The 26,967-nt window shown below is 39.5% G+C and overlaps 1 protein-coding gene across 1 annotated transcript in view; it reads right to left on the reverse strand.

The window, feature by feature from the left end:
- The window catches only part of stxbp5l (syntaxin binding protein 5L), a gene marked incomplete at both ends in the record, with an annotated part of 158,317 nt that overhangs the window by 14,625 nt on the left and 116,725 nt on the right, over positions 1-26,967 (reverse strand). The window contains 8 exons of the mRNA XM_083920978.1: positions 2,276-2,329; positions 6,916-7,020; positions 15,273-15,338; positions 16,550-16,618; positions 20,103-20,254; positions 23,981-24,106; positions 25,682-25,857; positions 26,042-26,256. Of these exons, the coding sequence (XP_083777104.1) occupies positions 2,276-2,329; positions 6,916-7,020; positions 15,273-15,338; positions 16,550-16,618; positions 20,103-20,254; positions 23,981-24,106; positions 25,682-25,857; positions 26,042-26,256 (963 nt within the window). The remainder of the gene's footprint in view (positions 1-2,275; positions 2,330-6,915; positions 7,021-15,272; positions 15,339-16,549; positions 16,619-20,102; positions 20,255-23,980; positions 24,107-25,681; positions 25,858-26,041; positions 26,257-26,967) is intronic.

A 26,967-nucleotide genomic window follows, 5' to 3' on the forward strand; every position in this document is an offset into this window, starting at 1 on the left:
TCATGAATAGGAAATAGCTTGAGTTTTCACCCCCTATTTGGAGATTTTGCTGTCTGTTTACAAGTTGCACTTAATGACTCAGTACTATGACTTATGAAGATGGATATTTTTGCAGTGTGAAAGGAGCAAGGCGATGTTAAAAATCCGATTGTCAACGAGAAAGATGGTGGTGAGGGAGAACGGGAAAGCGAGAGTTAGTGACAAAAGGCTGGAGAGTGTTTGAAGTAAGTATGAGCAGGGAGGAGAAAGTGATGCTGGGGCAAGAGAGCAAAAAGCAGAGGCAACCGGTAAGTGCAATTTCAACTGGACTGTGCCAGGAAAGAGAATGAAAAGAAAAAGAAACACAGGCTGGTTTCATCTCCACTTTGTGTTTTTTTCCCTTTTTGAATTGATGCTTTTCCCCCCAACAGAAACAGGTTATATCTTGTGACATTACAGGCTATGGCAAGTGCAGATCAAAGAAATACAGCAATCATCTACAGATGGTTGTGACAAGAAACCCTTCCTTTCTGGAATCGTATCCTTATATGACCTCCCCTCTGGGAATAAATTATTTTTTTAACTTAATGTACAGTAGTTCTTGTGTGTGTGGGCAAAATCATTTGTTTAGAGCCAAACCTAATAATTAGACAAAGACAAGCTGATTGTGTGGATTAGGTGCACTCTGCACTTGTTTGTTTCCGGCAGTTTAGGCAGCAAGACAGAAATGCTGCCAAGACAGTCGTAATTAACAGCATGATTCCTACCACCTGAGTACTTTCATTCTCACTTGTCTTGAGACAAGTAGATAAAACATTCCTGTGTGGGTAAAATTAAACTTGAAACAGTACGGGCCTCTGACATTCTGTTATGTAGAGACCCATGAAGCACAAGGATAATTAGCATTGTGCTAATGAGTAAAAACACTACAGTGTTCCATTGTCACTATCCCCTTAGTATATTGCACTAGTCATATGTCTGTCACAGCCACTCTAAGTCTCCTGTTCTGCCAGTTGATGCAAAAATTATTCATTTTCAAAGTGAAGATGAAAAACTCTGGGGTGCCACCCCGTCCGCGTGCATAACTCGCTCAGTTTCACAGCAGGACGAACCGAGGCAATGCAGGCTTTGAAAACTGCAGGTTATATTGGACCAGCTAATAACAGAGACATGTGAGGTCATCCCGCTGTGTATCTGTCTTAATGTTTTGTAACTGGAAATTTCAAACAGACAAGCAGAAAATCAGCCATTTGCCTGCACGGATTGCACTCATGCATCAAGTGCGCACGCACGCACACACGCACGCACACACGCACGCACACACACACGCATACACACACACACGTAATACTCTCTGTAACGGACTGTTCTGATGAAATAATAATTTACCCATGTCATAACCCAAATCTGTTCATATTGTCGCCGTGGTAAGGTAAAACATAAGTATTTCTGATTTTTACTACACCAACACAAAGCTCTTCAAGGGCATGTTTCAATATCAGAAAATCGAATGAGCTTAAAATGTTCGACAACGACGCAACTGAGTTTAAGGTAGTTATTTTCAAAGTTGGATTTTCAAATTTGGGTTAATGCTCTCACTGTCATTATTGATTTAACTAAATATAAAACAGGATTGTCAAAATAAAAGCATTTTTTTATACCTGTCAGAAAAAGAAGGGTCATAAATGAGGCAAATCACAGGAATTAGTAGGCACTGTGTGAAAGAAGCACAAGTTTTAAAGGGGACAGCATGTGTGAAGCAGCAGTCTGCAGAAGCAGAGCAAAGGGAAACTTGAAATTGTGATGTACAGCAGTAAATGTATGAGGTGGGGGCGGTCAGTATCTGTAATGCAGATGATCCAGTCAAAATGTAGAAAAGACTGTTGAGAGAAATGATCCAGCTACAATGAGAGAGGTAGCGAGTGATCCAATCACTGTAGAGCAAGGCTGGAGGAAATCAGAGGATGGTCCAATCATGATAAAGTGATAGAAAACCTCAAATTTAAATATGAGCATGAGTTACAAATCACCTTTATAAACACTTGCAAAATGTAGAAGAAACACATACAGAAGATTTAAATCAAATCAAAATACATTAAGGGGCAAAAATGGACAAACACTTCAGTCCGACAGTCTGGTTGGACAGGAGGAGAGATTGACAAGGAAACTGAAAGAAGAATGTTTGAGTGAGAATAAAAACGATTTAAGCAACATAAAAGCCTAGGAAATATGATAAAGCAGAAACAAAATGACTGAAAGGAAATTAAGTGAAACTGCTGGCTTTCGCCTACCGTACCAAGATCAGTCTTAAGATCTGTTGGCAGACTTAACTTTCTGCCGGGTCCCTTTACTGAAACAAAAGAATAGGAAACAAAGCACCCGTTAATCCCTTCAAATAATAGAATAAACAAATAAATCATAAAAAAAAAATAAAGTAGGAGTAATCTTAGTCAAACAATGAAAAACAAAAGTGCAAAAAAACTCAAACCAAACAAAATGGAAATCACTCAAATGAACAAAGAACCAGACCATGCAAATTGGTACAGTTACACACAGCAGGCATATTTCAAAATGCATGCTCTGTTGTTGTCCCAGGCCAGTGTTCCCAGCTATCTCTACAAGATCAATAAAACTTTACACTCCAAGTTATCCACATTCTCAGCGTAGTCTTGTTGGACTGCAACAAGGCAAGAATAACTTAATTTACTCTGGATGTCAGACTTGAGTCCCATCCTTTGCATCTCAAAAATCTGATTAACCCTGTCAAAGGACTTTGCTGAAGTACATGAGTTTTGCATAAAATTTCAAATGTCCAAGTGAAATCAGATTTTCTAAGGCCTGGGATGTCTGACATGGAAGCATAAATAAACAGGGTGACACCACAGGGTGTCAATATAAAAACCACAGTCAGACACTGAAGGCAAAAAAATAACTTGTTAAAACATTTTGCAAGCATTTTGCAGTAAGTAGAGAACTGCAAAGGTCCAACTTGAGATGTTATGAGTCAGTTTCCCCCTCAAAAAGAAGGCAATATTTCATTGTTTCTTTGTGTTGAATGATTAACTTGACATGTGGAAGACACAGAATGGTGTTTACATGGTGATTGATAAATTTCATGACCCTGGGGAAAACAGCAGGATCCTGAATTTGCAGTATTGGTAATTCTGACCAACTACATGATTTATTTGAAAAAAAGGTTGACTCAAGGTTTCAGTCCTTCTGCTATAGAGTACCATAAAATGAGTATAGCACAGAACATTGGACCTATTGGAAGAAATTGTATAACTTTGTTTTAATCTACTGTAATGCAGTTTATTCCATTTATTAGCTGTGAAGGATCATGTAGGCTGCTTAGCATAAAAGGTCATTTTGAGGAACAATATATTTCCTTCATTGCAGAGGAAATTGGGGTGTTATGGTGCTCTAATTGAATTTCTCAATCAATGAATTTCTGTTTCCATTTTTTTCAGGAACAAGTAAGCCTGTCTGATTAGTGTTGCTAATGACATAATAGCGCTGTGTGTGTGTGTGTGTGTGTGTGTTTTCATAATGAACCGCAGTGACCAGATGCTGCTGCAAGCAAAAAAAATGTGCAATTAGGGATACAATGTTTCATACTAAACCTGTTACAAACAGATGTTCCTCTGTTTGAGAGCTCAGTGGCTGTTTTATAAAAACCTTATACAATACTTTATTTTGACTAAAATAAATTGTATAATTGGGTGGAATTCATTCAATTCATCATTTAATTACATTCATTGCAGCTACGGTCCCGCTTTTTACTACATGCTCACTGACCCTACGTGCTGACTTTGGTCAGTTAAGGAACACCACATATTATTACTATCATTATGTTCTAGCATGTTTGTGCCTTCTTTTCATAGCTGGTATACCTTTTTATTCCAAGTTGGTATTATATTTTCGTATCTGTGACAATATTAAAACACTTCAAATCTGCCCCAAATGTGACCTCAGCAGTCCGTAAGTTACTCTGTGATTTGGTCACATTTGATTCCCCTATGCAAACCAAGGGAATTTTTTTTCAATTTCATTCAGCTATTCAGCCATGTGTTGCCCCTTGAAAAGTGTTTTGTGAATCCACAGATGGCTACTGTGTATCTGAAATGATAAAATGTTTTCCCAGTTGAAACCTTTTAAATTTCATCTATTTAACTCTGTTAAGTTACTATCTATCAAATAGTGAGTTAAAACAATGGTGATTGATCATATGGCACTAATGAAAGCACTTTTACTTTTTGCTGAGTAAAATCTGTGTCTGTGGGCTAGATGTAAATAAGCCGCCATGTTAGTGATGCTGCTGACAGCGGTTGGTCTGCAGGCCCAAATGTCACTAATGGTAATACTGCGTTTATGTGTAATTGGGAAATCGTGAACCTCCTACTTCTGAGTCATGCTTGTAGTAAGGGCAGTAGTGTAATAGGAACATGTGTGTATACAAATTTAAGAGGGTAACATATAGGGGATGGACTGGACGTAGAGAGGTTAATGTGTGTCAATAAAGTTTGAAAAAAGAGCAAAAAAAAGGTCAACACACTGTGACCATGAACGTGACAAGATGGAGGGCTTTGAAAGAACAGGCTCACCTGCATTTACATCTTACCGCCAAAAAGGCTGCTAGAAACAACATATCTCAATAGTACAACTTTAAAGGTCCCATATTATGGCCATTTTCACGTTTATAAATTTATTTTGGCTTTCAACTAGAACATGTTTACATGTACACTGGCATCATCATCAGACTAATCGCAAATGTGAATTAGTCTGGGCCCTCTTAGTTAATTTTTGATTTCCAAGGGGCGTTATCAGCGGTGTAGAGCAAGATGCCTCTGGGCACAATTGGATAGTGGCCAAACGGCTGAATTGCAACTCTTGTGTCAGTCATGTGATGCCATGGGGTTCAAAAATACTTTTTCCCATTGACTTACATGGGGAACGAGATGTCCGTTAATCCGTGGATAATCTTTTTCGGGCATCACAACACTCGCAAAATTAATATTAGCATTTGATTCATTCGGTCCCATTCTGTCTTCATGCACCACTGAGCTACTTTCTTAGGAATGAACAAGACTCTGCACATAAAGTTATAACTAGGTTTATTTATACATCCATGGATACAAACAATCATCTTTTACCCTATCTGGCATACAATAGATGCCAGCAAGATCAATACCTTTGAAGATGAAACCTGCTGTTAGATTAAAAGGTAAACAGGCCTAAGAATTCATGCTGGCAGCTCTGTGAGGTGTTGCATCATGCTGTATGTGCATCATAGTGACAATACTAATGTGCTGCTGTTTAGTACGTTTAAAGTTTCATCATCTCAGTTTAGCTTGTTAGCAGGCTAACATTTGCCATCCAATAGCTATAGATATTTCACTCAAAACCACATGTCAACCTCATGGTGGCGCTAGATGAAAAATCAGGGGATCACCAGACTTCCTCCTTTGTGGAGCTTGAATATCTCTAAAATCAATCCATTAACGGCTTGAGCACTTTGTCCCCCCGAGTTTTGCAAAGGAGAACTTTATGTGCTAAGGTCACAAATGGGGCTAATGTTGGACTCGATCAGGCCACAACACTGATAAACGCACAACACAAGCTGAAGTTCTATTTATCAGCGCCACAGCGGGCCACTTAGTGTGCACCATGCAGTTAGTTAGTTAGAGACGAAACAGTGATGAATGTTAGCCGAGATGACAACAAGATGAGATTGCGGGATTATTGAAACACTGTTAGAACGATACAATGACAGAGTACCGAGTGTCGGTCTGTTAAAGTAGCATGTTGCCTTTTAGTGATAAAGATGTGTGAGTGTGTTCCAATGGAGGCACAATGATTGACGTTACATAGAATGAAGCACTGGAGGCACTGACGAATTCCCAAGCCCGTCTGGCTTGCAGTATTGCAGAATGATGATCGAAGTTCAAAGCTCAGATCTGGCACATACAACAAACAACACAGTGTCTACTCCCCCTGCAGCTGGGGCAGGGACATAATGCAACACCAGCAGTCGCACAAAGGCATGGGGCACATTGACAAGGAAGCAACAGACAGTCTACTCCTAGAAACACAGCTCCTTTCAGCTTGTTTACACTGCAAGCAACTTGGTTAATGGGTCATTCTGTTGTGACCGATCGTGGCCCGACAGGGTTCGATTGCATTTGTGTAGTGAACTGCACCTAGAACATTTTGATTATTTATTGTGTTTTGTTGTATTTTTAAAATATCCATAGTGATTTTTTTGATATGTATATTGCTTATTTGTTTGATTTGGTTTTCTCCCAGTTTGGAATGCCAAAGCCCTAATGTACTACAGTCAACTGACGCCTCTAACTGCTGACCAACATGGTAGGAGTCACAAGTGCAACAACAAGGATGAGAACCCTCTTCTAACCTCCCTGCCGTACACTTTTTTATTTGTTCTTTTTTTTTCACATCACTTTCAATTTAATTTCATGTCAAGTTGGTAGCCAGTGCGACTTGGTTTCAAATTTTCTATCAACCCCGATGACAGATTAATCGTACACCTATTATTATTAGACATTAAGCCTTTCAAATTAATGTTGTGATGAAACATGGAAGGTTGAATGGTTGTAATCAACCTCTTGTCCATTTTGTACCTGATATATACATCTGTTTTTCATGACACGTGAGGAAACAAGAAAGCTAAAAAATCTCCTTTGCTTTAGACTGATATATTTTGTTTGCTCTGTAAGGCACAAATGTGCCTCTGATCGTGTTGCTCACAGTGTGGAAGCAGAGTTAGCATGCATGGTGCAACATCGAACCAACCACCTGTCCAAAAACAACCCCATAATCCCAACACCCATCTTTGTTGCATTATTGCCATCCACTAAAAACCACAAGCAGATGTCCATGAAGAGGCTGAGATCCATGAGACATCCCTCCTCTTACCATTGTCCAGCAAGTAAAAGACTGGACTGCAGTGGCTGGCTCTCAGACTGGCCACAGGCTCTGGCAGGACGCGTGGATCATTGTGAAGGGAGGTTGGGTAATGAACTGGAATAGGAGATCCAACAGAACAGACAGACTTTTCAGGGCAACAGGGGAGAGACAAACACAATGGGTGAACTGGGGAATAGAGACACTTGCAGGTAACAGGAAGGAAACCAGTTGAGAGGTTATGAAAACAACAGGGTTAGTAGGAAAGACACTCTTAAACCAGCAATATGATACTCAAAAGTTTTAACAAGAACAGCTATTTCTATCACAACAACAACAACAACAACAACAACAACAACAACAACAACAACAACAGCACTTCTACATCTATGACTACTGCTACAACTACTTTTACTACACCACAATTACTTGTCAAGTTTGTCTTAGTGCTTCCACCAGCTCCGAACAGGGGCCTGTTTCACAAAGCAGGTTTAGTGAAAACTCTGAGTATGTTAACCCTGAAATGAGGGAAACTCTGAGTTTTCCGTTTCACAAAGGGAGGTAACTCAAACCAGAGACAGAGGGGTAACTCTAGCCTGTTTCACAAAGGGAGGTAACTTAAACTCTCGGTCAGTTACCATGGTAACATGCTCTCTGAAACTAACCTGGTCGGGACCAGGTTTTTCTCAGAAAACCTTGAGTTTCTCTCTGTCCCCGCCCTCTTTCAGCCACACACGGTGTTTAATTTCCTCATTCATTCAGTCAGCAGGCGAGTTTTGGCGAAGTATAGTTCTGCTATAGTTCCGTCTGTTTTTTCAGAAAATCACTGCAAACATCAGTCATTATAAGTTATATTAGGTGGCGACTATTTCACTACCATGGCGTGTCCTTCTGATAACAATCCCGTGGATGAAGCTGCAGCATTACTGCGCAGAGAATTATATATTCGTCGGGAGATGATTATCAGACTATTGATTATAGATGTTCTTGCATTTCCAGGCAATTCTCTGTTTGAGCGGTACCGTTTCATATCACAGCAGATATTCTGTGTTGCGCTGCGTTTTTTGCAAACGGGAGTTTTTGTATACAACGTATAAAAGTAATTCAGTAGGCCTACATTAGAAGTTATATTAGGTGGTGAATATTTACACTACCATGGCGTGTCATTTTGATAACGATCCCGTGAATGAAGGTGACGCATTTCGCAAAGAGAATTAAATATTCGTCGGGAGATGATTATCAGACGTCCTTAATATGCTGCAGCCATAATTACAAAATGAATGAAATGGATCTTTTGAGCAAGTTGAATGTATTTGACTCAGCGTTTCTAAATATAATTCCAGCTTTTCTTGCAATTCATAGGTTCAAAAGTGTGTGCTTTTAGTTGGGTTACCGGTATATTAACTACTCCTATATAGCCTTCTGATCCAGAATATCACCTATAATGCGAGGGGGCTGAATACGGCACAAAACCGTTTCATGTCACAGTCCATCTCACCCCTCCTTACATTTCCAACATTAACAACCAGTCATGCTCTCATATCACAGCAGATATTGTGTGTTGCGCTGCGTTTTTTTTGCAAATGGGAGTTTTTTATACAACATTGATATGTTGTATAAAAAACAGCCACTTACGGTAATATTTACTTTACGATGTAAAACCTGCTCAAAATGAGCGTGTCACCATGAGACTGTGCAGAGGTTTTAACTGTTTGAAAAATGTTTTTATGTTTCATCTTAAGCTGCGCTTCTCCGCCGCGGGGTTGCACTTAAATGAAATAAATTAAAAGGCTCCCACTCATGCAGTTCCCCCTGTGATATTACTGTGATTGCAACAGAACTACATTTAAACTTATGCACTGACCCGAGCCGCAATGTTCTCCAGCACCGTCTCCCTCTCTTTAGCTGCTGCAGCGGTGTAAACCTGCTCAAACTCTCCGTATGAGCGCATTAATGTTTCCATTTCCAGTTGTAGCGTAGCCCTTCGCTTCCCCGTTGCCATGGTGACTCGTCGAATCAGGGCTCCATTGATGCTGTCTTTTTTTACTTGTGGTGCACGCGCTTAACTCCAGGTCAAACTACTCTGAGTTGATCAACCTAATGCAAATCTGCTGTTCTGGAACCGAAAACTCAGAGTTTCCTATCTCAGAGTAGATCAACTCAGAGTTCAGGGTTAGACTCAGAGTTTTTTGAACCTGCTTTGTGAAACAGGCCCCAGGTCTTCCAATTTTATTTTGGCAATTTTTTTCCGTTAACTCAAAATGCACTACCTCACTTCAGTTCCAACAAGGCTTTTTAACAAATTCAATACATGTATTTCAAACAGACAATAAATAATTGACTTGTTCCCTGTCAAATACCTCATATTTGACAAATACAAATGTTAATCACCCTGTCATCATCAGCCATGATCATAACAGAAACTCAATGAGAGCTAACTTTGGCAAACCCAACAGCACAGTGCTGACAGTCTTTCCTTTATGTGGTTTGTTTGTTACCCAGAACCCTGAAGCTGTGGCTGAAAAGCCTCTGACAGCAGAAATGTTACTGACTGGAACCAGTGGGAACACTGACAGAGGACTTGCACTGCTGACAGGCTGTTGCCGTTATTGCTACCCCGCCTGCAGCACCTCTCAAAGTACGTAAACATTATGTTTGTTCATTCATATGAGATAAACACTATGACAATGCTTGGATCTTGGAGCCTCAACACCAGCCCATACACAAATTTAAAATAGATCCCAACATGAAAGACTCCTCTTGAGCTACTGTTTACATCGCTAACCACACATACACACATTGTGACTGCTTCAACATATTGTTAAGGTTTAAAGGGAAATGTTTAAACTTTTTATTGCTACTCTAATATTTAACACAATATTATAAATATCAGTACATCATTAAATATCCTATTATTGTATATGCTTTTGTGGAAAAAAAACTGGTTCGTTGTGACTCTGTATTCTACATGCATTCAGTTTACACGATAATATAAAATACTACAATATATATATATTAGTATAGGATAATATTTTCTACCCTAAATACATTACAATATTTTTTTAAATCTTGATTCAGAATAGATAGGGCACAATAAACTGTAAAATGACGTGCATAATGATATACTGAATGACAAACAGTAACTGTAACACATTTGAGCATTCTTAGGCTTTTCATAAACAGTTGTTCATATAATTTCTTAAACATTATACCTATACTTTTTTATGAGTAGCCATGTAATGCATAGGTTTGTGTGTACTCTATGTACTGTAAATGGTAGTGCACCAGCAGGGTACAGTTGAATAATTGGCGGTAGAAAGTTTTCATGAGCTACCTTGAGTTGCATGGAGCTGAGCAGGTGAAACTAGCTTGACACAAAGTAAAGTCTCAGCCATCACCTCCTCCCTCTCTCCACTGACATGCTCACTGCTAAAAATATCCTGCCAGGTCATGCACTGATCGCTGGCATCTCAGCTTGTTAGACCATCTCCCAACTGGGCTTGATCAAGCAAGCTGTGCTACAGTCACATGTGGCATAAAGGAAATGTAATGCATAGCCCCAAACCAAAACAACACACTTTAGACATACTAAAAAATACAATGTGAAGGATGTGGAGGGAGACAGCTTTCAGGCAGGAGAAGGACCAATTAGTGGGGCTAATGAAAAAATAAAGATAGGAAAAGGGTCAGGTGTGTGGAGGAGAGGGGAGGGATGACTGCAGTTATTGACACACAGTGTGATTAAGGATGATGGCTGGCTTTCTTAATAAGCTGTCCACAGTCTGTATATGGCTTTGAACAGACACAATGCACCTGGTGTGCCAAGGGCAGCCAGTCAACCTCTAATGGCCATAGAGAAGGTGGAAGTTGATATTCAGCAGGAGGAGACAAACCATGAACTCTTCGCTTATCAAGCAGAACACAGCTGTGTTCTCATTTGTCTCCAGAAATAACTAGTTTAAATGTATTTTGCATCACTCTTGCATTAATATTGAAGATTTAGGTCACACTGCTATTAACCATTGTTAGCATTTCCATCTTGATTGCAAATTTGTAATTCTGAAACTGTACTCAGCTCAAAACAACAGCTCCACAAACCTTCCGTTTCCCCCACTCTGGGTAAGTGAATCAGACACTTGATCACACTGTGTCGTGCTGTGTCTGTTTTTATGCTTTTCATCTGTCTCTCCATAATTCTTCCATCTCTCTGATTAGCAAATGACAGGCTTGTAATGGAACAGAATGACCATGAGCTAGTCCTAGTGTGATGCTGAAAGACAGCAAAGCACATACGGTCCTGGTTTTGATGTTCTGTTCTTATAATTTCCCTGTGAGGCTCAAAGGCAATACTGGGGAGTACAAAGAAAAGGAACAGACAATAAGGTCAGCTTTTATAAAGACAAGCTCAGAAAGATAAGACAACCAATTGTAGGGTGCAGTTACTAAAAAAAAATATTAAAAAAAGACAAACAAACAACATAATAAGTTACATAGGAGCTCAAGGACTTGCAACAGGTCTTTCACAGAAACATTTAGACCTCCTTTCAGATGCAGATGCACTACAAAAATGTCGGACTGGAATGACACAGAGTTTATCCTGCCAGCTTTAAAGTACAAGAACAGTTTAATATCCACGTGGGCCCAGTGTGAATGCACCCTCTCATTCTCCGGTGTATCCACAGAGAGAAAATGGGCGTGTTGATGCAGCGTTTCTATCACGCTGCGGCCAAAATCGGGAAAAGAAGAAACCCTTAGAGGGTGAAGAAGGATGATTTACAAAAAGACAGGAATGAAATGTCCAGTGTCTAAAGGGATAGGAGATTGGAGAACTTCAGTCGCTAGGGGTTGACACCAAAATTATCGGGCAAATTGAAGAAAGGGTGATGGACCCAATTACAAAATGGCTTCATCGATGCGGTGTAATCCGCATCATATCCTGCCCCTGAAGGCTCTACCCAGGCACACCCCCCCCCCCCCCCCCCACACACACACACACACACCTAAACCAAACGTAGTATTTCCAGCAAGTGAGACTGCATTTGATCCTGTTGTGGCCGTGCAGGTAAGGACCTAAATCTCCTATATTTTCCACGGTTAAGTTAATTTGTATGGCCCATGAACAGACTCATTAGCCACTGAAAAAAACATGGACATTCTTTTCACGAGTGCAAGATGAAAAAGAGAAGGAAGTGAAAGGGTTAAATATTTCTGCTTTGCCATTCAATTGGCCATTTTATTTGGCTTAAAGATGAAAATGAAGCTTTTTGCCTTCATGGATGAAATGTAATGACATTGCTCGCTTGTAACACAGTCCTCCTAAATGTTTTAAAAATTCCAAAAATCTCAGTACCTGACAGAGTGGTTTGGGATTCACTGAATCATCATTGAGTCACATCATTCAGCCTTCTGCGGATAAAGGGCGTTGGTCTTTCTATGCTACTGGGCAACAACATGCTTACGTCTGTGCAATACCTGCGAATAGGCATCAACTGGAATAATACAAATATTTGATTCCTCAGCTTGTGCCCTCAGGTTGTCCTGATGGATAGAAAATCAAGACTCAAGTTCAACAAACTGGGATGCTCTGGACTGATGTTCTGCAGCACAACCATGTTCTCTGTACCATGTATAGGTCCATCTATTTGCAGCTGTTTATCTGGCTAAGGACTGTGATAGCAGCAAGATAAGCAAAGCAACCAAGGCATCATTGACACCTGCCATATCTTCCAGGTATTACTGGGTTTACCTGAGGCATTCTCAGGACATAAGGGACATATGTAATCCCTCTAGTGTGTTCAAGGTCTGCCCCAGGGTCTCCTCCCAGCTGGACATGCCCAGAGCACATCTACAGCGAGTCATCATCTTAAACAGATTTGGTTCTATCCCAAACTCCCTCTGGACACCTGAGCTGCCTGGGCCTAAAGTAGAGCTCACCCAACCCTAACTGTCCTGGATGTTGTCTTAAAGGGCTAGATGATGAGTCAGTCCAAGGCTCAGAGCCATGAGGCCCATGTAGGCACAATCCAAGGATAGGGGTTAAAGCACTGCTGCATTGCCCGATGGTAAGTGGGAAGCAGTAGTGGCCTGAAACCTGTCAAATTATTTTTCAGAATCTTATGGAGTGTCTTATTGCTGGAAAAATCCCCAAAGTTGTTCTCTGTAAAACACACGACACAAACAAGTGGAATGTTTGCACACAGTGGCACCACACTCATGCCCCAGTATTCACAGAGTCCTCAGGATAAATGTAGGAATATATCACTGGATAATGATGTCGAATTATTCTCTGTTTGTTGGCAGGTTTCGTAGACAAAAACCATCTGAGAAGCACACATTTGCCATCAAGGAAAACACTGGGATGTATGACAGAAATACTGTATGTATCAGGCCTGTGTTGGTGATGATACTGGTTCTTCTCTGGTTGGCTCTTCAATCTCAATCACACTCTCTTTTCATCTGCCCCATCTCAGGCCACACAAACCTCAACATACTGTCAATGTCATGGCTTAAAACACAGCCCAGCCTCACATCAAATCATGAATCCAGAGCGCATCATATCAGTTTCACAATAACGGCTCTAAAATTGTGAAATATCTACGTTTTTTAGTCCAAGGTCCACGTTATATGACTGCTAAGCGTCTTAAGTGAAAAACAGAAGACCGTGGTGGATGCATCTTCCACTGACAATAAAACAACTGCAGTTTTTTGTTTTGGAGCCTATAGAAAAGAATGGGCATAAACATTTTTTAGATTTGTTATTTTTTCTATGTTGATGTGAGAATTAGTCTAATCCATTGCATCTGACCTTTACTCAGTGCCCAGGGACCAATTACACTATCTCCTGATCTATGATTATGAGCCACCATCCTCTCATACTGCAGCTTATCTCTTGAACTCAAACCAAAGCATGCAACATGATAATGAATATAACATTAACTAAAAATATTAAAGTTATTTACATTATATGCTTCATCACACCATTCCCCTCTAAAGAAGCATGTCTATTTCATTATACATCCTGTAGCATTTAATGCTAGTCAAGCACTGCTACACACTTACATGCCAGCAACTCCTGAAAGCAGTGCACAGGAGGTTTTCACAATATATTATAGATGATACAAATAAATAATTTAACCAGCTGTAAGAACTCTCCTGATGTCAGATATTTAAGCCATGATTATATGAAATGATGCAGGTTACTGCCACGTTATCAATTGCAGGTCATCACCATTGATGCCAGCTCCTTTATTGACATTGGTTTAGGGGTGTTTTTGCATTTATAGTTTCTGCTCTGCTCCGATTCAGTAGAGGAGTTAGTAAACTTGGACCGTTTTCTTCTTGGTTCTGTTTTTTTCCCACAGAGGAAAATTCAAATGAACCACCAAAGAACATCCTTTCCGCTTATTGGTCAGATGTGTCCAGAGCAGGACTGCATATTTTCATTGCTGTGCAATTCTTCGGCCAGCTGCTGCCACTACAACACAAGTGGCTACATCTGCATGCTCTTCTGCGTCGGTTAGCTCAAACTTGGGGAATACACCTGGTAGTTGGGTCGGATCAAGGTCAAATCACATTCTAACCTGAGGAGGTGGTCTCAGTCCAGTTGGTGTGGTCCACAATTGAGTGTGACCTTCCCAGACGAATCGCACAAAGGGGGTAAATGCTCCAGGGTTGGTTTCAACCAAACTAAACAAGGCAGGTGTGAAAACACCCTACAGTATGCATGTTATTGGGCCTGCTCTCTTTAGTCATCACTATGCTATGCTTTGCTTTCTTTGTATTTTACACTCTGTTTCTGCAAACATGAGCTGCTGACTACAGCTGTGCTGTCTCTGGTCCTTCAAAACAATGTCAGGACGTATTACTCAGTCTAAGATAAGAATAAGTTGGCCAAATAAGAAAAGTCAAAGACAGATCAAGAAAAAAGGTAGAACAAATGAAAAATGTAGTATTTTCACTGGCTTACCTTTGTGATATAATTTAACAACACAGTAATAAAGGAAAACCAGCTGGAAGCTGTGACAAAATGCACCATATGAGCCATAGTATACTGCTATGAAGCTGCTAGACAAATACAATACATTTTCTCACCAACAACTTTCTACTGGAGGAATTTTCAGCATGTCAAAACTTAAATGTAATCCGTCCATACTACAACTTCAAACATGAGTTGCCATTCTTAACAACTGCCTTTTTCATCAGGTGAAGATGCTCTGGTGGTAGGTGAGGAGTCCACAGGCTGTAGGTATACTGTAGGTATAGCTCACATTAAAGACAATGGCATCCAAGCAAAACTTCACAGTGCCAATCACAAAATACATTTCCATACAGAGAAGGTGGACTTGGTAGTGTGTGTGTTAGCAGATTACCTGAGGTGGGTGACTTGCTTCTCTCCATGTCCATTGACTGCTGGTTGTCCGAGAGTTCAGTAAGACCTGCCGGAGCCAGTGGCAGCCGAGAGGAAAAAAAGTAGAATGCACAATCTGTCAGATTATTCTTACCTTCAGTCGTACACATTTAACAGAAGTCAACTTGGTTGATATCAGCCACACAGAGCCCCAAAAAAGAGCACAGTTCTTCAAGGTTCAACAATCTTTAGTATGTAATTATCTATGAAGGTTTTATTCATGGGATTTTAACATTTTTACTAATATTTGACGTATTCTATTTACATTTACTGTAAATGTTGCTTGGGATTAATTTTTGTCTTCCAGGAGCAGAGTGACTGAAACCTAATGTGACCTGCACTACAATCTGTTCAATGTATACAAACCTTTATTCAGAATTTCCAACCAGATTGCATTAAAATGTCAACATGGCAATAATTAAGCATCTACAGTATGTAGTGCAAATCTCATGATAAAGTGGCATATGCAATCAAAATACAAAACAGAACAAACAGATCTGATCAGGATATGATCGAATCTGATCACATGCACCAAGTTCAGGCCAGAATGAGAAGTCATACCTACTCCCTTTAAAAAAACAAACAAACACCACAGCAAATGCTGAAATGTCTAATTGTTGTTCATTTTAGTCTGATTATAAAAGTGGGGCATTTAAACTGCGTTCATTAGTACTTTTAGCAGCCTCACTGAGTCGTCACAGTTACATTTTTTTAATTAATTTAATTATTTCTATTCAGTAAACGTTTCCAGCAAAACTTCTTCATTCAAACTTCCTTCAATCATTGGTCATGGTTTTACAAATGATTGAAGACATGGAAAGGGACTCTGATTAAAGATTTATTTTCATATAAAATTAAGAACCTCTTTGCAATCATCAACCAAAAGCACATGTTTTAGTTTCACTAGGCCCATTGGATGAGAAGGCTTTATCTTCAGTTAAAATATACATCACATAGATAATATAATATTTATAACTGCCCTTACTTAACAGAGTCAAAGGAGTGACTCTCTGCAAAGGACATACCATTGGACATGACTGGAATAGGGCAGTTCTGATTTATATGGCAAACTATAGATATAAAACAACCACTTTCATTCCAATCACCTCTTTGGTTTGTCCCTTTGCTTTCAGTCCACATCCCAACCTTGTTGTCTAGTATGTTCCACCACAACACTGCCCCAACCCCCAACCGCACACAAACACAGAGTCCCCCAGCCTTTAGGAAGGCCCGACTTACTCTGATAGGATGTACGGATCCTTTTCTTTGAATCTGAATAAAAGTTAGACAGGCCACGCATGCAAAACTCTGTCAGGCAGGCCCACATGCCCACATCAGCAGCCACAGAGTCACCAAAAGGTTGGAGGAGAAGAAGGAGTGGGGAGGATGGTGGGCAGGAATAGAGAGTGATAATCGTGAGTAGAGTTTCAGAGCAGGGAGAGATGAGAGAGTAAAGTTGAGAAAGAGAAAGCGGTGGTAAAGGGATGTATGAGTAGTTTGGACAGAAGAAAAGGAGAGGAGGAGAAAGCAAGTTCAAAATTAAAGAAAGAATGTGACAGTAAAGTAAGAGAGGAAGGTTAGATGGAGTTAAGACATTTTAGGATGGAGGGAAGGGAGGGGAGGGGAGGAAAAAGGGGGAGAGAGAAGAACACACAGGCTTAGAGTGGAAAAGAAAGTGAGAGCAAGCAGCAACCTGGTTAGTGTCAGGGGAGACAGACAATATATACCACTACTGCTGCAGACCCAAGGAACGCTGACGTGATCGGTCATTTGCACATGAAGTAAACTACTGTGCTAGCAGGCAACATAACATTACTTACAAAGCAGCATTAAATAAATCCATGAGCATCTGGCTGCAGCCGCCGCTCTGAGGCAGCGCCAATCACAGGCAGGAAATGCACATAAAAAATACAAAATACAATTGTACTGACAGTTTCAGGTGCAGCGATCTTTTTCGCAGACATACCGTATATTAATGAACAATTGACAATTAACAACAAGTCCTGCACTACATACAGTATATTGATTTTACTTTCCTCTGTGTAGCACATAATGTTGGTATGTAAGTGGGGCAACGTAAAGCCGACTATCAGCACTTTATTTCAACATGTTTATTTATTCTGCCAAAATTAAACATGAACATCAGGGTTGCTATTGTTTGTTTTCTTTTTGTTTTGTTTTTATTCTGTAAAGCCCTTTGTGTTGCCTTTAATGTGTATGAAAAGTGCTACATAAAAAAAGTTTGATTTGATTTTGATTTGATAACGGTTGCTGTTATCCCCCCTTGGCGTCACTTTTTAAGAGTCTGGGTCACATTATGAATTCCAACAAAACTGATGTTATTTCTTTAGGTTTAGGCAATGAAATATGTGGTTTGGATTAAAAACTTAAAGAGCCCTTGGAAGAAAGTTAACTTAAAAAGCCATCATCTCACACTGAATGCGAACTTGGGTTTCCCGTGGGAAATACTATGGATTTCTGACCACCATGCCAATCTGATGATTCTTTATCATTTTCTACCGTGATACATCAACACACAGCACTGTGGGTATGCCGTTTACAGCTACGTTGGTAACTGATCCAGTTTAGAATTACAATATATGATAATGGCCTTATGAGGCAACTAGCACGTAGAGAAGGGCCATACTGCCTAATATCTTTGGTAGTGATAACAACTGATAAAGCTCGAATCGGCTGGTCTAAGTTTATGCATATTTAACTCTGATTCAATGTGTGCATCCCATGTAAAAGTGTGCTTCACCTGAAGTGTCACTAAGGTTTTATTTTGTATTTTTTGTGTGCAATTCCTGCCTGAGTGGTGGCTGTAGCCAGATGCCTCTCAATAAATCTGTTGTTGCATCAAATATTTGCATCACTGTGCAGTTGTTTATATTCTTCTTGCCATAACGTCCTAATATGATATCAATGCATTACTCTATTACTAAAGAAACACACCTACAGTAGAATGATCAATTATGAAATGAATACTTAATTTAATTGACATATATAATATATATATATATATATATATATATATATATATATATATATATACATAGTATACACATAAACATATGTGTGGCGACAACAGCTAAAAAATGTTGTGTGAAGGACAGAAAAACTATGTTCTAAGTTGGAATAAGTCTCATATATGTGCTTTGGCCTTTTTGTCTTCAATATTAAATAAACACCAGCATGGAAAGTGCTAAAGATCATAAAACCACCACCTGGGGTACAGGAAAAGAGCATACTTTATCATTTTTATTTTTCCTCCAAATCTCCAAATTGATGTTAAAGACCCCACACAGACAAACTTTCTGTGCTGTGGTAGTAGAAAAGTGAGATAAAAGGAAGTGGGTTCTAAAGCTCAAAGTCATCATCCCTTATATCCCATTCACCCAATTCTAAATACCTATGAAGGTATTCTCAGCTACACTTGGACATCTAAAATATTTAACCACTGCAGCTGCTATGCTCTCAAATGAAAAGGTCATTGTAGGGTCAAATAAAAAGGTGCTAGTCTTTAAGGCAATATTTTCTGTGCGATGTGGCTGAATATCTTCACATTAAGTATAAATAAGAGCCTTCAGAGAACATCACCAGCCACATAAGTAGCAGAGAAAAAGGAGGCAGGGGTCAGGAAGTAAAACGAGACCTCTGTGGCTTTTGAACACAGATCTACGTATGCTCAAGCAGGACTAAAAACAGGAAGGACAGGGAGAAACAAATGACAACATGCATAATAATGCCAACATGGAATGATACACAGCCTGTTAACATGCACTTCATATCATAGTGCAGATCTGTGACAGGCATACTGAGATGGACAGGTGTTTTTGTCTTTTGCATGTCATTGTGTGAGAGAAAAAGAGCAAAGAGAGAAAATAAGTAAAGTTGGACTGATACAGGTTTTTGAATGCTTATATCTATATATTTGGATTTTACTTGTTGGACTATATTTCTTACAAAAAGCCAATTTGGCCATTTTCAAGTCAACTTACTCCAAATTCAATCACATGTTTGATGTTTACCAGAGTTATATCAAGGTAATAAAAAAGGCCTCTGATACAACCTTTAGATTATTTAACATTACCACTAAAACCTAAGAAATTATGGAAGTTTACTAATAGTCCCACTCTAGGCACTTTTTAAAGTGTATGATTAATATTTTGATAAACATGGTTTTCCCTCTAAGAGTAAAGCAGAAAGCACATCTACTCTTTCTGTCTTGATGATTTTTTTTATTATTGGATTTTTATTACTGATAAATTAATGTGTAACACAAACTTAAATGCTGTAGCTGATGAAGTGAAGTTGAACTACCTTACATACTGCATTATAAACAAGAACCTTAAAATTGTTCCTACAGTAAATTTGCTTAGCTAAAATCCACGAATGATGATGATAAAAGATTTCCTCCTTGTGTGCGATCTGGTCAAAATATCCAATAATGTGTAGAGGAAGCCCTTGACCTTATCAAGTTAAGGGCTTCTGAGAAATGGAACTAACTGTATCAGACACTTAATAAAACCACCTGCATCACTGATTTTGTTTACACATAAACGGTAGATCACATTTCCCTGATAGATCAGTCTAACCTTAAACAGAAGAGGAGATATAGAGAAAGGAGACAGAAGAAACAGCAGTAGTGTTAGAGAGAGGACAGGAGAATAGATAATAGATGATAGTCTGGATGTAATGACAACATTATTGTGCATCTGAGTGTTAGTTGTATGTACAGGTATACTGTACGTGCATGTGTGTCTGGCAGGATCCTAGAGGTGTCTGCTACCTGAGGTGGACTGTCTGTTCCTGCGGGGGGAGCGGGTAAGGCGCTGGTAGGGGTCTGCGGCTCCATACAGATCCAGTGTCGACACACACAACAGAATGGTTTTCTGCAAGTAGTCCACCACCGCTAGGCCATTACAGTTCCCAAACGCCAAACTGGACACACAAACACAGCAAGAAGGCATGTGCACATGCACAGACACACACAGACATTTGCATTAAATGGAGAAGAAAGAGTGTTATTCAGCTAAGACATTGCGCTGTTGACAGATTGCTTTCACCAGGTTTTTCTCAGTGACATTAAAAGTGCTACATGCAGCACTATCAAACACTGTTAAATCAACTGTGACCTTTTGGTGTAATTAGTGTCAACAAAAGCTTGTCTTTATCTCACACTGCTATGCTGTTGTTTTTGAACATTATTACCTGATTTCCCATAAGCCCTTTTACCTCTGGCTGCTTTACAGCCTCTGGATTAACTGATCAAGAGAAACCTGTTGGCAGTCCCTTTTCTGTTTGTTTTTGTACAAAAGATGTTCCACTTGATCCAGCACTCATAATAAATGGCTATACCGGTGGTCTTTTAAGCCAGAAATCAGAAAAAAAAAAAAAACTCAAACAAGTGAGGCAAATTAATTAATGTCCCTTTACATTACAATCACATGGTCTGACTGTTCAGATCCTGACAACTGCAACCACTGTTGTCTATGATTTGGAAAATTGTTTGAAGGGGCTGCTTGTCATGTAGTCCATGTAAACAACAATTGCAATACCACAAACATGATTGCGCATTTAAAAACACATCAATCGGAATACACTAAAAAAACAAGTGTCAAGTCATCAGTGGCCAAACCCTACCCTTATCCAGCCTTTCAGTACATGTGACACCTAACACAAGCAGATACAAATGCATTACTGCACTGCAACATTCCTAGATGAAGGCTCAAAAGCGGAAAAAAATGGTAGTAAAGAAACGAGCCAACTCAATTTCAGAATGCCCATAAGGAATTCAATCAGTGGAATGCAAATAGCATTACCACCCTTACAGTACCCAGACCTTCATTCATTTGATATACATTTAGCCAAGAGAAGGCTAATCCCAGTGAGAAGACAACTGTCAGTGAGGTCTATTCTTGCACTATGCAAATATTTAGATGATACAAAACATGTCAGTAAGACTTGGTATAAACAACAATGAACCTGTCCTTTGGTAAACACATTTCGTCATGAAGTTTACCAGAGGAGACAGCCTTGTGCCTATGTGGTGCCTTTAGTAATGTGTAAAGACATTTAATGTGGTAGGGATTTATTGCTGTTTAAATTCTTCTTGTGTGTTTTAATGTTTTAACACATGTCAATGATGGACAAATAATATATTCTACTTGTACTTATTATAATACAAGTAGAAAATATAGGATAGTGACGTTAAAAGAAATCTAAACATCTATGTTTTCATAAGTAGGTTTGAGAGGAAAAGATAAAAATCTGAAAAAAAAAAAATCAATTTCTTTGATTCTATTCAAGCTGTGAATAGCTGAAGAGGTGAGAAGCAAATGCTGGCCCTGCCTTGACCTATAGAGATCTTTTTTAAAAGAGCTATGATTTTATTGGTTCTGCCAACAGAACTTCTGTTCACAGTGGAACTATACAAGTGGTCAATCAAATTCTTTTTCAATACAGACACATAATCTTTTGGTGGTGAAAATTGAAATATATAAAAAATGTCAGGAAATACCCAAGTCAACATCAAGTACAGTATTTCACTAATATATTATATCTAACACGAAAGATAGAAGAGACAGAAAATAGACCGAAATGAGGATTTACCCAACTAGTGGCTTGGTACAGGCTCAGAGGTCCGGTCCAGTATACTCACTTAAAATTAAATTTGTAAGTTCTTACTTGAAATTAAATTTAGTAAGTTCTGACCGGAGGCCTGCACACACTGCAGTGATGAAAGGCCAAAAATGACTTTATATTCCTTCTAATAAAACATAGCACATAGGTTTCAATATATTCAAATATAATTTTTCGCACATAATGTCCACAAGAGGACAAACCAATACAATGGGAGGCATACCTACTTGTAAGGGTATATTTATTTCAACATAAACATGACTTTTAATAGATGTAAATACCTAAACGTAATGAAATAAATAAAGAAAAATAATGTCCTTTATCGTAAAACTTCATTTAAAGACTGAAGGCATCTCTCTCTATAAAATAGAGGGGGGCGGATCACAATGCGATCACTTAGCCGATTTATAATTTGGTCATAGACAACTGAGTTTCTTGCCTTTCCTTGGCACTTACAAATAAAAGTTCCTAAATCTTGCCGTCTGTCTAGTTAGACGTTTTTAGTATTTGTGCAAATAATCCTTCTTCTTCACCCTCAGTTGTTTGATTTATCCTGGTTTCTCTTCGGCCGCATGATAGAAAAATCATCAACACGACTCCAGATTGACCGGCAGGGCTGAATCAGACTTTGTACTAGACAGTAGCAGGCAGACAGCAGCTGCGGTGCTGCTGCTTTTTTTTACAATCAAAAATTCAATTTTATATTCATTTTTTTTACAATTCAAATATATATTTATATTTAAATTGTTTGTTTACAGCCCAGTGTGTGAACACAACACACCAATTTTGATAATGACTGTAAGCAAAGGTGAATGCGGAATTCCATAGTCCCTGACCACACATCCCAATACACAGAAGCTTTTAAGCCCCTCTCTATTATTCATTATTAAATAAACACAAACATAACCAGTTAATGTTATCTTCATATGTTGACTGATCTCACTACATGCACAATAACACACTTACACACACATTCACATCAGAGCCTGGTCTAATTCGCCTTCCATGTATTCATTGCTAATACTGATGACAATAGCTGCACTGGTCACTGACCTCGATGGTCACTCAGTTTATTCAGTGTTAAATCGATGGCCAAAGAAAATATGTTTTTTTTTCTAACTGGCTGGCAAGTGTTACATTTTTATGTAAAGACACCTCAAACCTGGATATAGGAAACCAATAAAATACTGGTTTATTCCCTGCGCTCAGGGTATATAAACTGCAGAGAATATTAATCAGATATTGCAACCTCATATAGTTAATTTACCTTTTAATTGTTTCTATAATACCCCAGACAGATACAGAGAGATGGACCGAACAATGCAGACACACACGCATGCTGTAAAAATGGGTTGCTAGGTTAGAGCTACAGTGTAAACCATCCATTTACAGTAAATTAAAAACCCTGTTTGGTCTTTCATTTGTAATCTTGGTGAAGTTCCCACTATCTAGTTTACTTCTAGTACTGCTGCTATGACAGCACTATAGAGCTGAAGAATTGTGTTAAGTTAAAGCTACATTGCGGCATGCCAATAACGAAAGAGTTAAGAAACGTTGTCCTTAATCAATTTGGGCAAACTCTTCTTTATTATAACAGGGATAGCTGGGATAGCTGTCCTGACTGCAGACTAGCAAATAGAGGTGTACGTATAAACGGTATACACAGTAAAAACGGTATAGACCAGAGATGGGAATGGTGGCTTCAACAAGTCATCTCCATGCCATGTATTTGTTTTACTCAGTCACTGAACCAGCTGACTGTAGTGGAGTAGAAGTATAAAGTAGCATTAAACTTGAAGAATACTCAAGTAAAAAACAAGAGCCTCCAACTCTTACTTCAGTACACTAATTGTACAGTAATTCAGAAGCATTTATATAGAAATTTAAAGATAAATCAATATACCGTGATACAATACCGTTACCATCTATGCTTCAAATTATACCGTGATATAAATATATAGATATGGACACAAATGGATACTAAGACAAGCAGACAGAGAGACTGTCATGCACCTGGAGACTTACAGGCCATATGCAGAGTTGATGTCCAGGCTGGTGATCTGTTGTGGAGGTTCTCCATCTACCCACAGCAGCTGGATGACCAGCTCTGCCTGGTAGCCAGGAGGAACCCGAACCATCCGCTCCTTCACCCTGAAACAGACATAAAGGAGAGTTAGAGTACTGTGTAATATACAATACAGTACTTAATGAGAAAGAGACACACAAACCATAGACTGTATATTGTACTGCACGCAGTCTCTGTGACGTCAACCATAGGTTTCTGAAGAACCAAAATTAGGCTCAATGTGGGCAATCCAAAAATGGGCAAAGAGGTAGAGCGTGGGTGGAGCTGAGGCAGGCTGAATGAAGCCTACAGTCTATACCAAGCTGCCGCCACAGGGACTTCCTGGTTGGTCCAATATGGGACTGCCAAAAACTGCAGTTCTCTGAGTTCTCGGAGTAGTTTGCACAATAGAGCCATTTCTCATTGACCCTCATGTTGAACAGGCCGATTTCACAGCATAATTAAACTTATTTAGGACTCATTAACAAAAAACATTCTAGTCTGTATGTTTAGGTCATATCTCCATGAGAACATTTGAAGGGTGAATATTTTTGTAACAGGCTAGTTTTTTTAATTTATTGGAGGTTAAAGTTTATAAAATTAGGGGCCCATACTCTTGAGTGACAGCTAGCCGCTGGCCCTCACTTCTCCTCGGAGGCTAGTTATCAGGATTAGCGTGCTAACTCCGACATATCGACCTGGACTCGGTCATTCGTGTGGTGGTGTTACAATAAGTTACATGATGGTTCGCTCTTCGATCAACTGTACAAACAGATGGTTTAGGAACACACTGTGTTAACGTTAGCTTTGTCATACTAATTTAATCGCCACACTTACACCATGACTTGCAAAACAGCCTGCTATCTATGACACACACACTAGATGCTAATCTGGAGCACCGGGAGGATTCGGGCCGTAAGGGTCGATGTTTTACAGTCTATGAGCATGGTACTGTGTTGAATATCAGTTAAATCCTAGATCATAAATGCTGGCTGCCTGCACTTCACAGCCGGAGCCGTTGTAATCTCAGCTAGAGACACAGCCCTCCCACTTCTGTTTATTTAGTGACGGTGGTGGAACTTATGTGAGCTAATGTGGCTAATTCTGTAAACGCCACCCAGACGGACCTATCTCCCTCCCCCCAACGTCACATCAATGCCCTTTTTTGGTAAGAGGAAATGAGCAGGAATCAAAGTCCGACAAGATGGCAGCTCCCAGAGGCGAGTATGATTGATCAGGTTGAGAGAACGGGCCCGGCGGAGAGGCTACGTCCATTTTTTATACAGTCTATGTGGTCTATATCCCCCACCTGTGAAAGCACCTACCTGTCACTCAAAGCTGCCATGCTCTTAATTATGCATAACTGTAAACCTTAATATATCTTAAACGGTACTGTTGTTAAGGCAGGGATTAGCTATAGAGACCAAAACCGTTTTTGACTTGCTTTATTTAATTTCATTGTAACCTAGGGCTCTTAATGAGGCCTGAGTCACTTTTTAAACCAACTTTAAGTGGCCATTCGAGGAACTGCAGTGAAACATGCTGGTGTATCTGACATCAGGTTAGAATGCAAAACTAGCTAAATGACAAAATGTCAAAACAAAACAAAATGTGTTGTTATTTGTTGCAGATAAACTATGATGTGTGTGAGGAGATCTTACTTAAGGCAGGGGTTGCTGTCTTTGTTACCCTCAGGTGTCCCACTGTTGGGGCTAGCCGGGTGTTGATGGTGGGTCTGGGGTGAGTGGGAGCCGGACTCTGGGAAGCAGGGATTGTTTTCATTCTCAGATGGGGAGATGACATCCTCTGTTTCACACTGTAAGCGCACCTCTAGTGACTGAGGATAGCACAGATACAAATGTAGGTATAAACAGCATTTACATGAGATCTTCCTGTAAAACAAAACACAAGGCTCGGTTCATATTATTATATTTCTAAAAAATAGTCACTAAAAATGTCAGAGCAGAACGACCTTACTTACACTTGTCATTACACACTAGGACTTTAGTCATCTCACTCACCACTATCTGAGTGTTGGCATCATATTTGCTGAAGCGATACAGGATGATGTGGGCTGAGATGCCAACCACACAGAAGATGCGACTCTGGGGGCACCAGCTGACCATTTGAACTGCAAAGGGGTCTTCCTCCACCAGCTCGGCTGCCCTGCCCTCACCTGGCTTTGGCTTCTCAAAAGCTTTAGAGGTCTTAAGTTTGTACAGCATCTGTAGTGTGACTGGTTAGGAACAAAAAGTTTATTTTGGTGAAACTATTGTAAATGCAAAAAAAAAAATGCCAACCTGCACAAACTGAGAAACAATAACTTACACTCCTAGGGGTGGAAGCAGGATAAGCTTTATCAGGCCAAGGCTAAACAAACTGAGGTCTTTACATGGGATTTTTTAATAATAATAATAATAATACAAAAATATAATAACAGCAGTATGATACACCAGCTTCCTTTGGATTCAGTTTTGTCGAGGTATTTATGGTATATCAATAATATTTTCGTATGATATTTTCACGACACACAACTATGACCAGAGCAGCTGTATTAAAGGGATTAGGCAAGTACTGACTGTCTGAGAGGAAATTAATCAAAGCCCACAGATTTTACGTCACACGAAACTGTGCAGGGCCTTATGAATAAAGAATAAATAATGAAAATAAAATCCTCTGTATTATCATCACAAAAGGTTAGCATACTAGCTAACTAGCATGCAAAGATATAACTTTTAGTAGGGTTTGCTGGTATGGTTAGTTTGAACTCTGAGGGTCTATTGGGTTGGGATAAGCTGGTACCTCTAAGCAAGATTCCTCCCTGCCTAATGCCATTGTCAACACAAAAGGGGGCTGATATACTGCCTCCCCATTTAATCTGCATCTTCTGGTGAGCATACCAGTAGACCACAACCGTCACAATTTACCCAGGTGTGCCATTTTGTGT

The sequence above is a fragment of the Echiichthys vipera genome (genome assembly GCF_963691815.1).
Source record: "Echiichthys vipera genome assembly, chromosome: 10".
Lineage (NCBI taxonomy): Eukaryota > Metazoa > Chordata > Actinopteri > Perciformes > Trachinidae > Echiichthys > Echiichthys vipera.